This window comes from Eptatretus burgeri, chromosome 8 (genome assembly GCF_056783735.1).
Source record: "Eptatretus burgeri isolate ZD-2024b chromosome 8, Ebu_testis_v1, whole genome shotgun sequence".
Taxonomy (NCBI): Eukaryota; Metazoa; Chordata; class Myxini; order Myxiniformes; family Myxinidae; genus Eptatretus; species Eptatretus burgeri.
Window position 1 is genome coordinate 37,528,953 of NC_140968.1, and position 13,801 is coordinate 37,542,753.

Below are 13,801 nucleotides of genomic sequence, written 5' to 3' on the forward strand. Positions count from 1 at the left end.
ATTTGAAGAGATGGGTTGGATGGCCAAAGCAGACCTGGCGACGTACCTTCGAGAAGAAAATGAAGGTAATCTGGAATAAAATTTGAACATGGGCCCACAACCGATGTAAGTGACGAAAATTCACAAAAACCTCCATATACCAGGCAGCATGATTGGATGATAAGCAAGCAATAAGATAATGTTGTACAAGATCTCTCAATACATAATTAAAGTTGGTAAATCAAAACGTACTGAAATATTTCAACATTAAGCTTTGAATAAATTGATATTAAAACAAAGATACTTCGATCAAGTATAGAGAGTATACAAGTCTGGAGACGGCGATGGTTCTCAAGCAATGTACACGGTTCGCCTTTTTATTTTTTGACCTTCGAGGGGACGCCACGGATAAACTGGCGGGAATCAGGAAAAACGTAAATTATGAAAGTTGTAGTACTCGAAGAGCACTACTTGCATACCAACTTTCATTCGAAACAGTTGAAAACCCGAGGAGCTCGATGCCCAATTTATTAATTTTTTTGACATTTTCTAAGTTTGTGACCTTGTGACCTTGACCTTGGGACGAAAATGAAAAATCGAGCTCCATGGGGCTATGCAGGTGCCATTGGGCTAACCAAATACCGAAACCCCTGCCAGATTCGACAAACCCCGTCGGAGAAGATGTAACTTGAAACCGGCTACCCCCTAAAAACATGTTTTTTTGCGCGTGGCTCTGCCCATAATGGGTGCAGCACGCCCATTCTCCGGAAAACACAACGACATCATGATACAAACTTCGCACCCTAATTTTATCAAGATCGGATCAAAACCCACGGAGCTATGCTCGGGACAGACAGACAGACAGACACACGCCCATAACAAATATAGTGGTCACTTACTGACTCGTGAAACAAAAAGACATGGACATTCACCTTTACTGACATTTAAAAGTTTAGGTCCGCAATAGAGATATCCATCTTATCGGCATTGTACAGGAGAGATTCGATCATTTGTTTTCCTGAAGCACTGCACCTGAATCTCACCTGAATCTGATACCAGAAATCATATGAAGGATCGGCAACACCATTTTCTACACCGAAATGAGCAATGTAACAAACAAAAGCATTTACTTGAGTTAACCTCCAAAGGGTGGAGAAGCTCCTTGTGAGCCAACGGCCATTCATATCTTGTGCCCAACTGTGTCTGCAGACGTCCTCCTGCAGTTGGGTTACTTTTTATTAGGAGGTTGGTGGCAGGATTTGCACTCTGGCCACCGTAAAACCCTTCATTCTGCAAAACACAAAAGTGCAAAAAAAAATCTGCAAACGCACTCCATGGGAGTACCTCCTGTGCAGCTTCCCTTCACAGGGCAGCTCATGGATGACGGGATTGGGGCAAAGCCTTCGGGACCCCCAATCTTTGATGATAGGAGGGAAACCACGGGGTAACATTCCTTGGTCAGATTGCGGGAAAGTGTGTCAGAGTGGTGCTGAGGTGTCGTCCACCAGACGGCAGTCTCCTTGGGTTGACCTGAGGCGGTCCCTTCGGGTGGGTGCCTGGAATGTCCTATCCCTAACGGAGGATGATCAGCTGTCTCTGTTATCATCTGAGCTCAAGCGTTTGGACATCGGTATTGCAGCACTTCGGAGGTTCGGAGACCGGATTGCGGCGAGATAATGGTGGGTGATTACACCAACTATTGATTTGGTCGCTCTGATGGTTACCATACTCAAGGAGTTGCTGTAGCTGTGTCCAATAAGCTGACCCCAATGATAATTGAGGTAACACCGGTCAACGAGCATATTATGAGGCTAAAGATTCGTCACTCCTTAGGTGTCATTTCCCTGGTCTCTGTCTATGCTCCGACTGAGACGAGTGATCTCACTGTGAAGGATGCATTCTACGCCACGCTCGAGTCTGTGGTTGATCAGTGCCCCAGACGAGATACACTTCTAGTCTTGGGGGATTTCAATGCATCGACTGGAACTGATAGGGATGGTTATGAGACATGTGTTGGTCCCCATGGGTCAGGAACTATGAACCAGAATAGCACTAAGTTCCTTGACTTTGCAAGAAGTCATGGACTTAGGGTGGCTGGTTCATGGTTTCAGTACCCACAAGCTCATCGCTTGACTTGGTATTCCAACGCTGGCAGTGTGGCAAAGGAGATTGACCCTGTCCTCGTTGATGGTCGCTGGAGGATGATCAAGAACTGCAGGGTCTACCGGAGTGCTCAGTTCCTCAATACTGACCACCGGCTTGTTGTAGCAACTCTAAAGCTGAACCTTAAATCCGGGAGAATGGTACGATCCCATCCTTGGCTGGATGTTGGCAAGCTCAAGGATGAGAGGGTAGCTGAGGAGTTTACGAACAGGCTGAGTGGAGATTTGGGGGGGTCTGGGTACTTCGGGGAATCCTGATGAGTTGTGGAGTGCCTTCAAGACCACAGTCCTTCATGTTGCCGGTGAATGTCTTGGAACTCACTAAAGGACGAAGAAGAATTTTGTCTCTCAAGGGACACTGAATACCATTGACCAGAGTCGCAGGACCAGGCTGAATGGCAGAGCTAAGCTGATCAGGGAGCTGAGGCGTAAAACTGTACGTGCACTAAGGGTGGACAAGGAGGCCTATGTGTGAGGAATCTGTGAGGGGGTAGAGCATCACGTGTGGACAGGTGATTCTCGTCCCGCTTACAGGGGAATTCGCGCATTACGTTCATCCAAGCCCATCCCTCGGAGCACTGCAGTTAGAGCAGAGAGTGGTGGGCTCTTGACAGAGGAGTCTGAAGTGAAGGCCCGCTGGGCCGGTTACTTTGAGCAGTTGTACCAGGCTGATCCACCAGCTGTCGAGTTGGACGTCAAGGGTGTTACAATCCCTGTTGCTGACCCCCCAATCAACTGTGGTCCACCTTCGTTTGTGGAAACATGGGCTGCGGTGAACCGGTTGAAACGGGGTAAAGCTCCTGGGATCTGTGGCATCCATGCTGAACTTCTCAAGGCTGGTGGAAATGCTGCACTCGTGTCGTTGCATGCAGTTTTGTGCTCTGCCTGGAACACAGGCATCATCCCAACTGATTGGAAGAGGGGCCTTGTTGTCCCTCTCTGGAAAGGGAAGGGTGATCGCCAAGACTGCAGCAACTACCGAGGGGTGACGCTGCTCTCAGTGCCGGGCAAGGTCTTTGCTCGGATAATTCTTTATAGGGTTCGCCACCATCTGCTTGAGCACCAGCGTCCAGAGCAGTCAGGCTTTACACCAAAGAGGTCAACGATTGACCGTATCCTTGCTCTTCAGGTCCTCACCAAACGCAGACGAGAGTTCCTGCAGGGCATGCTTGCAGCCGATGTTGATCTCTGTAAAGCGTTCGAGTCAGTGAATCTGGATTCCCTCTGGAGGATTATTGGTCTTCGTGGGGTGCCACCAAAACTGATCAATCTGATGTCTGAACTCTACTCTGGTACTGAGAGTGCTGTGAAATGTGGTGGTACCATCTCTGACTTATTTCCAGTTGTTACTGGAGTTCGTCAGGGGTGTGTACTGGCCCCCACACTTTTCAGCACTTGTATGGACTGGATTCTAGGGAGGATGTAGGAGAGATAAAGCTGCGGTGCATCGTTTGGGAATGTCAAGATCTCGGACCTTGATTTCACAGATGATGCAGTCATCTTTGCGGAGACTAGATATCATTTTGGGGCCCTTGAGTTGCTGAATGAGGAGTCGGAGCCGCTGGGATTACGGGTTTCTTGGGTCAAAACTAAGATCCAGGCTTTCAATGACATCTTGGATGCTGCTGTCCTGTTTGTGGTGAGGATGTTCAGGTCGTGGAGAGATTCACTTACCTTGGCAGTGATATTCATGTCTCTGCTGGCTGTGAGTCAGAGGTCAATAGATGTCTAGGTTGGGCCTGGGGAGGCATGGATTCACTGGATCATGGGGTGTGGCGCTGCCGGTACCTGTGCGGGAGGATGACAGTCTGAGTCTTCAGGTCCTTGGTGCTTCCAATCTTGCTCGATGGATGCGAGACTTGGACAGTCACCAGGGATCTGAGACGAAGACTTAATTCCTTTGGTACCAGGTCTCCGGAGAATCCTTGGCTATCGCTGGTCGGATTTTGTGTCCAATGAGCGGTTGCTGAGAGAGACTCGGATGAGATTTATTACCTGCATAGTCCGTGAGCGTCAGTTGCGGCTGTATGGACATGTGGCTCGTTTTCCTGACGCTGATCCTGCTCACCAGATTCTCTCAGCAAGGGAGTCTCGTGAGTGGAGGAGGCCAGTGGGCCGACCACGTGCCTCGTGGTTGCAGCAGGTTGACCGGCATCTCAAGGAGATGGGGATGGGCCTGGTATCTGCCTGGGGGATGGCCAGACAGAGGCCCCTGGAGTACCAGTGGAAAGTGGCCGCAGTGACGCGCTGTTCTGGCACATGCACCCATACCTGACCTGACCTCCAAAACTTTGCAAGATTCCAATGTTGTGATTTGCATCTGTATATGCGCAGTCACTTTCAGAGTAGTCATTCACAGCCTCAAGGGATACACTAACATGTCCTTCATGACTATGCATGCGTATGATATTCCGAGATTGAGATTTTTCATGCATATAGGCCTATTTGACAACAACAGAGGTTGCAGGTCTGTGAGAACAACTGGGTCAGGAGGATTGTGGCAGTGAAGTGGGCGGATGGGAGGATGGATGACCTGAGGGAAGAGATTGGTGTGCATATGAGCTTGATGGAGATTGGTAAAAAGTTGACTGAAATGGGGCTGGACCATAGACTCCTATAGAGAAGGACTGGATCCTCCCATGCTCGGAGTTTGTAACTTAACCTCGGAGTTTGTAACCCTAACCCTAACCCTAACAAAAACGGGCAAAAAATACCAAAATTCAGTAATTTGACCTTGAAATATGACCTTTTTACCTTGAAGATGACCTCAGGTGGTGTTGAAAATGACAGTATTGAACTCGCCGTCCTCAAAAACCCCTGTATGGATCCTGAGATCGTGTCTCTTGCCCTTCCAGAAGTCATTTTAGCCCCGGACTCAAGTTAATCCTTCAGACTCAAGTTACAAACCCCGAGATCGTGAGGTTCCATTCCTTCTCTATAGGAGTCTATGGGCTGGACACTTGGTGCAGAGGGAAGAAGAGAGAATGGCAAAGAAAGTGGATCGTTTGTGTTGGCAAGATTGGAGGAAAAGAGGTAGACTGAGGTTGAGATGGGAAGATTGTGTAAGGAGGGATATTAATAAGGGAGGGGTGGTTGGAGAGTGAAGAGAGTTGGCTGAGGATGGGGAAGTGGAGGAGTATTCTGGACAAGGCAGGGCAGAAGCTTGGTACCATTGGACCTCACCCCTTATAAAGGAAAGAGAAAAAGAAAACACGATGGAGCCAAAACGACTTTTTGAAAAAAAGATTATATATATATATATATATATATATATATATATATATATATATATATATATATATATATATATATATATATATATATATATATATATATATTGCAGTTAAAATATCTACTTCTGGCCGTTAATTGCAGTCTTTGAAAGACAGTATCACCCACTGCAAACAAGCAGTGTGTTGGCTGCTACACTGCCACCCGCAGTATGATTCAGCCAACCTTTTTGTAACAATGCCTGCCCACCCCCTTGGGAAGGGAATTAATCTATGGGTGTGTTTGTGGCTCGTTGGCCTTCACCAGCTTGAAGTAGACGCCTAAGCTGGAGAGCTTGCGTCATCATCTTGAATGCTAAATAGGACCTCTTCACCAGTCACCATTCCAGTAAAGAAGTACTTTTTGGCATACTATAGTTTTTTTCCCCCCAGAAGAAGATTCCCAGATGGCCACTGGTGATTCCTAGATTCTCTTTCTCTGTGGCCTAAATACCCACCTTCCAAGCAAGTGGAAATATTACTGTATTTTAGGTCAATTGTAAAGAATCTTCAAAGCAAAATATAAATTTCTGACATCACCACTCTAGCATGATTATAGAAAAACGTGCAGAGAATTATTGGACAGGGCAACATTGTGTGTATATATATAGTGTGATTCTCTCTGGCCTAAGTGGTTGTGGCCTTTTTTTGCAGGCTATCAACATATCCGCATGTACGACTTGAACTCGAACAACCCAAACCCCGTAATCAGCTATGATGGGATAAGTAAAAATGTGACCGCTGTTGGATTCCAGGAAGACGGCCGTTGGATGTACACTGGTGGAGAGGATTGTATGGCACGTATTTGGGATCTCAGGTGAGATTCAAAACCACTCTTGACATCTGTTGTCGCTTGCTTTTGCTCTCGAGTCCAAATCTGTATTTTGCGGGAATTCAAGAACATCGATGTTCTTCTTGCTTTGTTTGTATCTACCTGCCTATTTCCTCTCGGGGCCCACTGTCCTGCATGAAATCAGCTATATGTGTGACAGCCTGAGGCGTCTCCACCTTGTGCTATTTCTCTCTCACTTGCCCAGTTCGGTGTGAATTGTGGTTGCGCGCGTGGGTCCATAGTTGGGGTTTGGTTTCCTCCTGTATTAAGTTATTGTGCATAATTGTTGATTAATTGTGCCTCCTATTCCAACTATTTTCCCACACCGGCACGTGGGCTTCATTGATTATGCCTGGAGGACTAAATTGGTCATAATGCGAGGTTTAAAAGTGTGTGTGACACACACAGATTAACGACGCTTCACGCAACTGCTCGAGTGTCATCTCGGATAAATTGGCCTTGTGCCGGTCATCCTATAAGCTTAGCTTCAGGGAGGTCTGTTCTCACCAAAAAGTGAAGGAGTGTTTTTGAGTGGGAGTTGTCCATGGGCAATATGCTCAGCAATGGTCAATTGTATTTGTTTAAAAATAAAAAAAATAAAAATTAGTATTTGGGGCATGATGGCCTCATGATGAGGAATCTAAATTGGCATCCCAAAGGTTGTGGTTGCAAATCCAGCTCAAGGTGGCCTCAATATTACGGATTCTGATTGAAAGCGTCTGTGTATATGCATACTGTATATCAAACTTGTCTTAAGAGAATTACCATGTCACTTTCAGATTGTTGATACAACTGCAGCTGTTCACTAATAGCCTTCCAAATGGGACTGTTTTGCACCTGTCAAACATGGTCTGGTCTACTTGTTATACCAGTCTTCCTATTTTGATTTGATTTTTAATACCCTCTGAAGGGAAAGTTTGTGACAAGAACTATCATGCTACCTATAAAAGGTAATGCTGCCCATGCTCCCATAAACAAGAAAAGAAGTGCAAGAGAATGAGAACTCAAAGCTATCTGATGTGAAATGAAGTGATTAATATGAGGTTGTACTGTGGTTGAGATGGGGAGTGTGTTTCAAACATATCACGTTTTGACAGGTCTCGGAACCAGCAGTGTCAGCGTATCCTGCAGGTCAATGCCCCCATCAACTGTGTGTGTCTGCATCCTAACCAGGTAACCACTCACTGAAAACAAGGTCTGTATACATTTTTGTGCACTTACTCCAACTAGTCCAGTTAGATTGGCTTGCCACAGCCTTTACAAAAGCAGGTGATTATTTTGCACAACGATATCTATTGCTACTTCTTTAATGGCCCCAATTTAGCCCACCTTGTGGGGTCAACCAGGGTCGGTGTTTGGCTCTTCTTTCACAAAGAGTTTTGACTGGAGCTGATTTAGGTAGGAACTTGTAATTTGGCCATGGTGCCAGAAATAACGTGCCTACTCTTCGAGAGACACTGGGCGTGATGCAAAGCCCTGCCTGCGAAACACCAATTTATTTTGTCGTTGAGCTGTAAATCTAACCCAGACTAGACAGCTCAAAGTAGAATGAAGAGCTATTCTTTCTGGGAAGGCTATCTCTGCACCATCCTGTAAAACCATTTGCACCACAACATCTAAAGATTTTCACTTTGGAGCACATCATCTTGTAAAAGTGTGACACAACGTTGTAATCACCTTTTATTAGCTCCGCACCCGATGCTGTTAATGTTTCATTGTGGCACAAGTTGCCTGTGGATGCAAATGAAGAAGCATGAAGTTGATGAATGACCTTAAAAAAAAATCACCTTGTAGTCATCACCTGAAGCTGCCTGTTTGTAATTCTGTGCTTTTTTTTGTTCGTTTTTTTAAATTGTTGAAGGCTTTAGTCACGGACTATATAGTCCTCATCGAGGCCAGGCCTTAAATATAAGAACAGCATAGATAGAAAAGTGAAGAAAGAGAGAATAGTCAAAGAGTTTTTTTGAGGAGAGAGCTCAATATGAGAGAGCAGGTTGAAGGATGAAAGCTGAAAGAGGGAAGCTTGGATATCAGCCCCCAATGCCAAACTCTGTCAAAGGCCTTTGAGATATCAAAACCTACAACAATGGATTCCCCAAAGTCTCTCAGAGAAGAAGCCCACTCATTCGTAACGTAAGAAAGGAATTCACCAGTAGATCTTGCCTTGCGAAAGCCATATTGATGGTCAGATAGAATACTGTGACTTCAAGATGCTTGAGGAAATGGGTATTGAGAAGACATTCAAAGACTTTGGAAATAGCAGAAGTCGGAGCAATAGGACGGTAGTTGGATTGATTTGAACGACCACGCTTCTTTAAAATAGGCTGTACGAAGGCATGTTCCCAGGAAAGAGGGAAAGTTTGGGTTTTTAAACAAAAACTCAATAAATGAGCAAGCACGGGTGCAAGTTCTGAAGGATACTCCTTCTGGATTCGAGGAGGCATGCCATCTTGTCCATACCCCTTGCTTGTGTCCAGAGAGGAGTAATTTTTTTTCATTGCATGAAAACAGATTATAGTGAGGGACATAGGATTGGTAAGAGGTGATCTTATAGGGTTTAATGCCAAACATGCTTATCAACAAGTTTAAGCAGGCCTTGCATTTACTCATCCAAATATTTAGCTTCACCTATCAATGGGAGGGTATTGTAATGTGAGTGTTTCTGTGTGTGTCTGTTTTGTATCATGTGCAGAACAACTTTAATATCGTGCCCTCAGCCAGACTACAGTAATTTATTGCACCCCATGCGACCTTAATATAAGTACAGTTAGACACAAAGTTGTCCAATGTAACCATAACATTTTTACAGCCAATTTAACCATTAGCTGCTCTTATACCTTGAATGCACTTATGGCCAAGTTAGAGATGATGAATCCTGTGTTTTACAATTTTGTTTCTTCACCCTGTGTCTGTTTCTGCCTTTGTTGTCAAGGATCATATTTTTCTTCTTACCTTCATTATCAAAGTTTATTTGAGTGTAATTAGTATCCTGCAAGTTCACATATAAATTGGATTATAATAATAATTATTGGACAGGTTAACTTTTGCTAAGTGCAAACCATTACCAACCCATTTTCTATTCGGGGACTTGTTGGGCTCGCACATTCCCGCAGGAACACGGAATGCTAATTTAACACAAATAGCACGTTCCAGTAATCGAGTGAATGAGTGAGTCTGTGCTGGTTTGCAGATCTGGTGTAATATAGATACCCCAGCGAGGGTCTTCATTGTTAAATGCTCTGTCTTATTCTACTTGTAAAACACCATGGCCCTCAATTTTGCCTTTGTGGGAATTCACATTGTTTTGATGTCAATTTTGTGAGAAAACTAGTTTGTATCTGTGCTTCAGCCAAGTCTCTCCCCTCCCCTCCCATCCACCCTGGGTGTGCCAGGCAGAACTCATCGTAGCTGACCAGAGCGGCGCCATCCATTTGTGGGACCTAAAGACTGATCAGAATGAGCAGCTAATTCCTGAGCCAGACGTAGCTATTACCTGTGTGCACATTGACCCAGACGCTAGCTACATGGCCGCTGTCAACAGCACGGTACCTCAAATGTATACTTGAATGTTTGCTGGCTTGTATTGCAAAGTGTATGCATTTTCACAAGCACTGTCGGACCCTGCTATTTGTGGACCCCAAGTATTCGCAGTTTATAAAATGTGACCTGCATCGACACTCGTGGCCCTGTGCTTCGCGTATTCGTGGGTTTTTCTTTGCGTTTTCGCGGTTTTTCAAGGGCTTTTAAAATATCCCCTCATGAAAAAATAACATCATTGGACCAGCCACTTACCTTGCCTTTTGCCTCCTTGTTGATGACACTGGCTTTTTAACGTACTGGTACATTATGGGAGATGCAATGTTTCAATGGGTTAATTACTATTGCTAATCGTGTGAATTTGCTTTACCACTGTATTGGAGGAAATATGCCCATTTCACTTTTACTTGATGCCAGACAAGCATTACCAATATGAAGTGTGTGTGTGTGTGTGTGTGCGTGCGTGCATGCGTGCGTGCGTGCGTGCGTGCGTGTGTGCGCGTGTGGATTCAGGGTAAATGCTACGTGTGGCATCTCACACGAGGGGTGAAGGAAGAGCCCACACAGCTGATCCCCAAGTTCAAGTTAGAGGCACACAAACGCTACGGCCTCAAATGTCGCTTCAGCCCCGACTCTACGTATGTCTACTGCACTTTATTTTATTTCAATAACAATTATTTGTCTTGTTCAATATCATCATCTCCCAACGGTCTCAGTGGGAGGAGCCTGTTCAGTGTTCAACTCTCCAATTGGAGGTTTCAGTCGGAGATGGAGCCGCTAAGGTTGTTGTAGAATCTTCTTCATCACAATCTGTGATCGTAAGACGAGTTCGCGTTCCTCTTCTTCTTTGCACAAATAAGCAAAGTGAGTGGACTAACTCTTTTTGCCGACATAACATAGGGTCCATGAAATAGATAAATGTGGCTTCTCGTGTTCAGAGATGCGTTATAGGGAAGTCCTCTACTTCGTCCTCTACTCAATATCTTGAATGCATCCACATTATAATGTTCAGCACAGTTTGCATTCTCAATCAAATGCTATCCAATAGCAGATACACATGATGTTGGGATTGATGCTGGGACCTTCCTACAAGCACGTACCAGCTGGTCTTGTTCAATAAATCGACTCACAAAATGTACGAGATTGTCAGAACATTTACACTTAAAATTGACAGAACATTGACACAGTGGGATCTTTAGTGCTCGCCAGTGAATGCTGGCAGATGGGTCGACCAGTTTAACGTCCATCCGAGGGACGGCACACACATTTATGAATCACCCTGCCTGTGAAACACCGGGATGACAGTTTAGAGCTGAGTCAGGATTCAAACCCAGGCTAGACAGCTCAGAGGTGAGTTTATGTCCTTTGACGCCATCCTATCAGTCATTCTTTGCATTTACTAGATATTATAAGGCTGGTTTTTGTAATTTCAGCAATATGGATTCGAGAGTCCATGAGCTGATGATATGATTCCTTATGTATCAACTGGTGTTTGTCTGCACTTTTGTCTCGAATAACTGTAAGGGTTTTTTAATTTGGCCTCCTTATTTGTTTTGATTGTTTCGGTGCTCTTTTTTTTCTCTCCACTCTCATCCACAATCAGGCTTTTAGCGACCTGCTCGGCAGACCAGACTTGCAAAATCTGGAAAACTAGCAACTTCACACTTATGACGGAACTGACGATGCGTGGCAGCAGTCCTGCAGAGACGTCTCGTGGCTGGATGTGGGATTGTGCTTTCTCCGGTGACTCGCAATATATTGTCACAGGTGTGTGCATTGTGAAACTTCCACTTCCACGGTGTTGTGTTGCCTCTATTGCAAACTCAACATTGGTTTAGATTTACACAGAAACGTTTTCTTGGATTACTGTAATCTTGCTCTTGCTCATATTCTTGTTCTTTCCTTGGCATTTGTGGATTGATGAGCATTTCACTTTGAGGTATAATATTGTTGTGGGCTGGAGTTCGGTGGCGATAAATGACCACTAGTTGGAGCAGTTGAGTCGTCTCCCACCGAACACCTGGGATTTAGGTCGTAACCCTTGGATAACTCCAAAGGTCACGGGTCCCTGAGCGGACCGTGGATGCCAATATTTCGACTGTGTGACGTAGGGTTAATTGTCTCGATCTCCAATATACCTAAATAACCACGCAGTCTGGCTACCGGGGAAAGCACACCCTTGGCCGACTCTGTCCGATCCGAGTCGCAGGTAAAAACTCTGATCCGGCGTAACCGAGCGGAGTTACCAGAGCCGCGCCGGTCCCAATGACAACTTACGGCACCAACGGCCTTACTATTTCTCAAACCCACACTGTGCTGGGTCAATGAAAGAAAGCACAGAAAACGAGCTGGTACATTTAACACGCGGGGTTTATTTTACAATAATCGGGAAGGGAGACACAGAGCAGAGTTATCACAAATAAGAAATGTAATTCACAATGTACAAGGCACTTAACAATTCTACTTACCGACAGGGCACACACACACACACACACACACACACACACACACACACACACACACACACACACACGAAAATGGACCCCGTGGGTCTTTATTCGGTAGAGCCTGGCTGGAGTCACAGCCTTCCCGCCTGTTGCGGTCACACCTACTCCAAACCACCACGGTGGGACTCGAACCCACAATCCAAAGTCCACGGCCCACGAACGAGACCAAGCCACCACGACCGCAGACTGCTCGAACCACAACCACCACTGTTCGGTCACCACCATCATGGTGAGCCACCGCAAAGGACCGCAGACCGCTCGAACTACGACCACCACTGTCTGCCGTCCTCTCGTTTTTACCACCACTCTCTTGAGTTCTGAGTGATTTCTTCTTTCGTCACTCGCCTTCCATTGGCTGGGGCGCGCGTGCGATGCTCGCCCTTGGCTCATTGGGCAGAGGAAACACTCCATGCCCTTTTTTGGTGCGGGGCTCCGATCTGAGGTGATGGAAGCCCCACCCACGTCTGTGCTCGGCACGCATGCGCGCGAGAAAGGCCGATGGTGGCAGGAGCGAAGGAGGGATGTTGTTGTAGTTGATGTATAAAAACCTAACTAAAAAAATAACTCGTAGCGCTCACACGAAATTCCCATTAGACAGAAGGAGGGATTCTAACGATAAACACATACTTATCGAAATAACTAAGCTTAGGGACTGCTGTCTGTTTGTGTGCAAATGTCTTCCAGATTCGTAACAATATTACCAGGTAATAGGCATCCACAACCATCCTTGATCATGTTGTGGAGCTGAGGTCCTTGTGCGAATGAGATGAAAAAGCACTCCACTGAATGTTACGGTCAACACAAAGTTCAGGATAATAATCCTGTCAGAATCACCTCATCTCTGAAAAATCTTCAACGTACACCAGCATTCAATGTCGATTGAGAACTGCTCCAGTTCTGCCAGATTTTAAGGGTGCCTTCTCCCAACTGCTGTTTTCAGATCTCCCCACAGGTGTTCAATGGGATTTAGATCTGGAATCATTGCTGACCACTTCAGAACAGTCCAGTGTTTTATCTTGAACCATTCCTGGGTGCTTTTTGAAGTGTGTTTGGGGTCATTGTCCTGCTGCAAGACCCATGACCTTTGATGGAGACCCAGCTTTCTGACACGAGGTTGAACAATGCGCTCCAAAATGCCTTGGTAATCTTATTTCATGATGCCATGCACACGTTCAAGATACCCAGCGCCAGAGGCAGCACAGCAACCCCAAAACATCACTGAACCTCCTCCATGTTTGTCTGTAGAGAAGGTGTTCTTTTCTTTGAAGGCTTCATTTTGTTTTCTGCCAACATAGAGATGATGTGCTTTTACCAAAAAGCTCTAATTTGGTCTCATCTGTCCACAGGATATTCTCCTTGAAGGATTTTTGCTTGTTCAGGTGTGTTTTGGCAAACTCCAGTCAGGCTTTTTTTTATCTATCTCTGTCTCGATCTCTCTCGGCAGTGCGGTCCTCCTGGATCTCCTACCATAAAACCCCTTTCAATGAGTTGGCAATGGATGGTGCGAGTTGAAAC

At 45.5% G+C, this 13,801-nt stretch overlaps 1 protein-coding gene across 6 annotated transcripts in view; it reads left to right on the top strand.

Moving 5' to 3' along the window:
- MLST8 (MTOR associated protein MLST8) overlaps window positions 1–13,801 on the top strand; it is a 97,988-nt gene that overhangs the window by 3,608 nt on the left and 80,579 nt on the right. For all 6 annotated transcript variants that reach the window (XR_015060841.1, XR_015060840.1, XM_085891597.1 and 3 more), the window contains exons 3-7: window positions 6,065–6,227; window positions 7,340–7,415; window positions 9,635–9,787; window positions 10,293–10,417; window positions 11,383–11,546. Coding sequence is in view for 4 of the 6 variants with exons in the window: in XM_085891597.1 (XP_085747723.1) it covers window positions 6,065–6,227; window positions 7,340–7,415; window positions 9,635–9,787; window positions 10,293–10,417; window positions 11,383–11,546 (681 nt within the window). In the remaining 2 variants the exon portion in view is untranslated. The remainder of the gene's footprint in view (window positions 1–6,064; window positions 6,228–7,339; window positions 7,416–9,634; window positions 9,788–10,292; window positions 10,418–11,382; window positions 11,547–13,801) is intronic.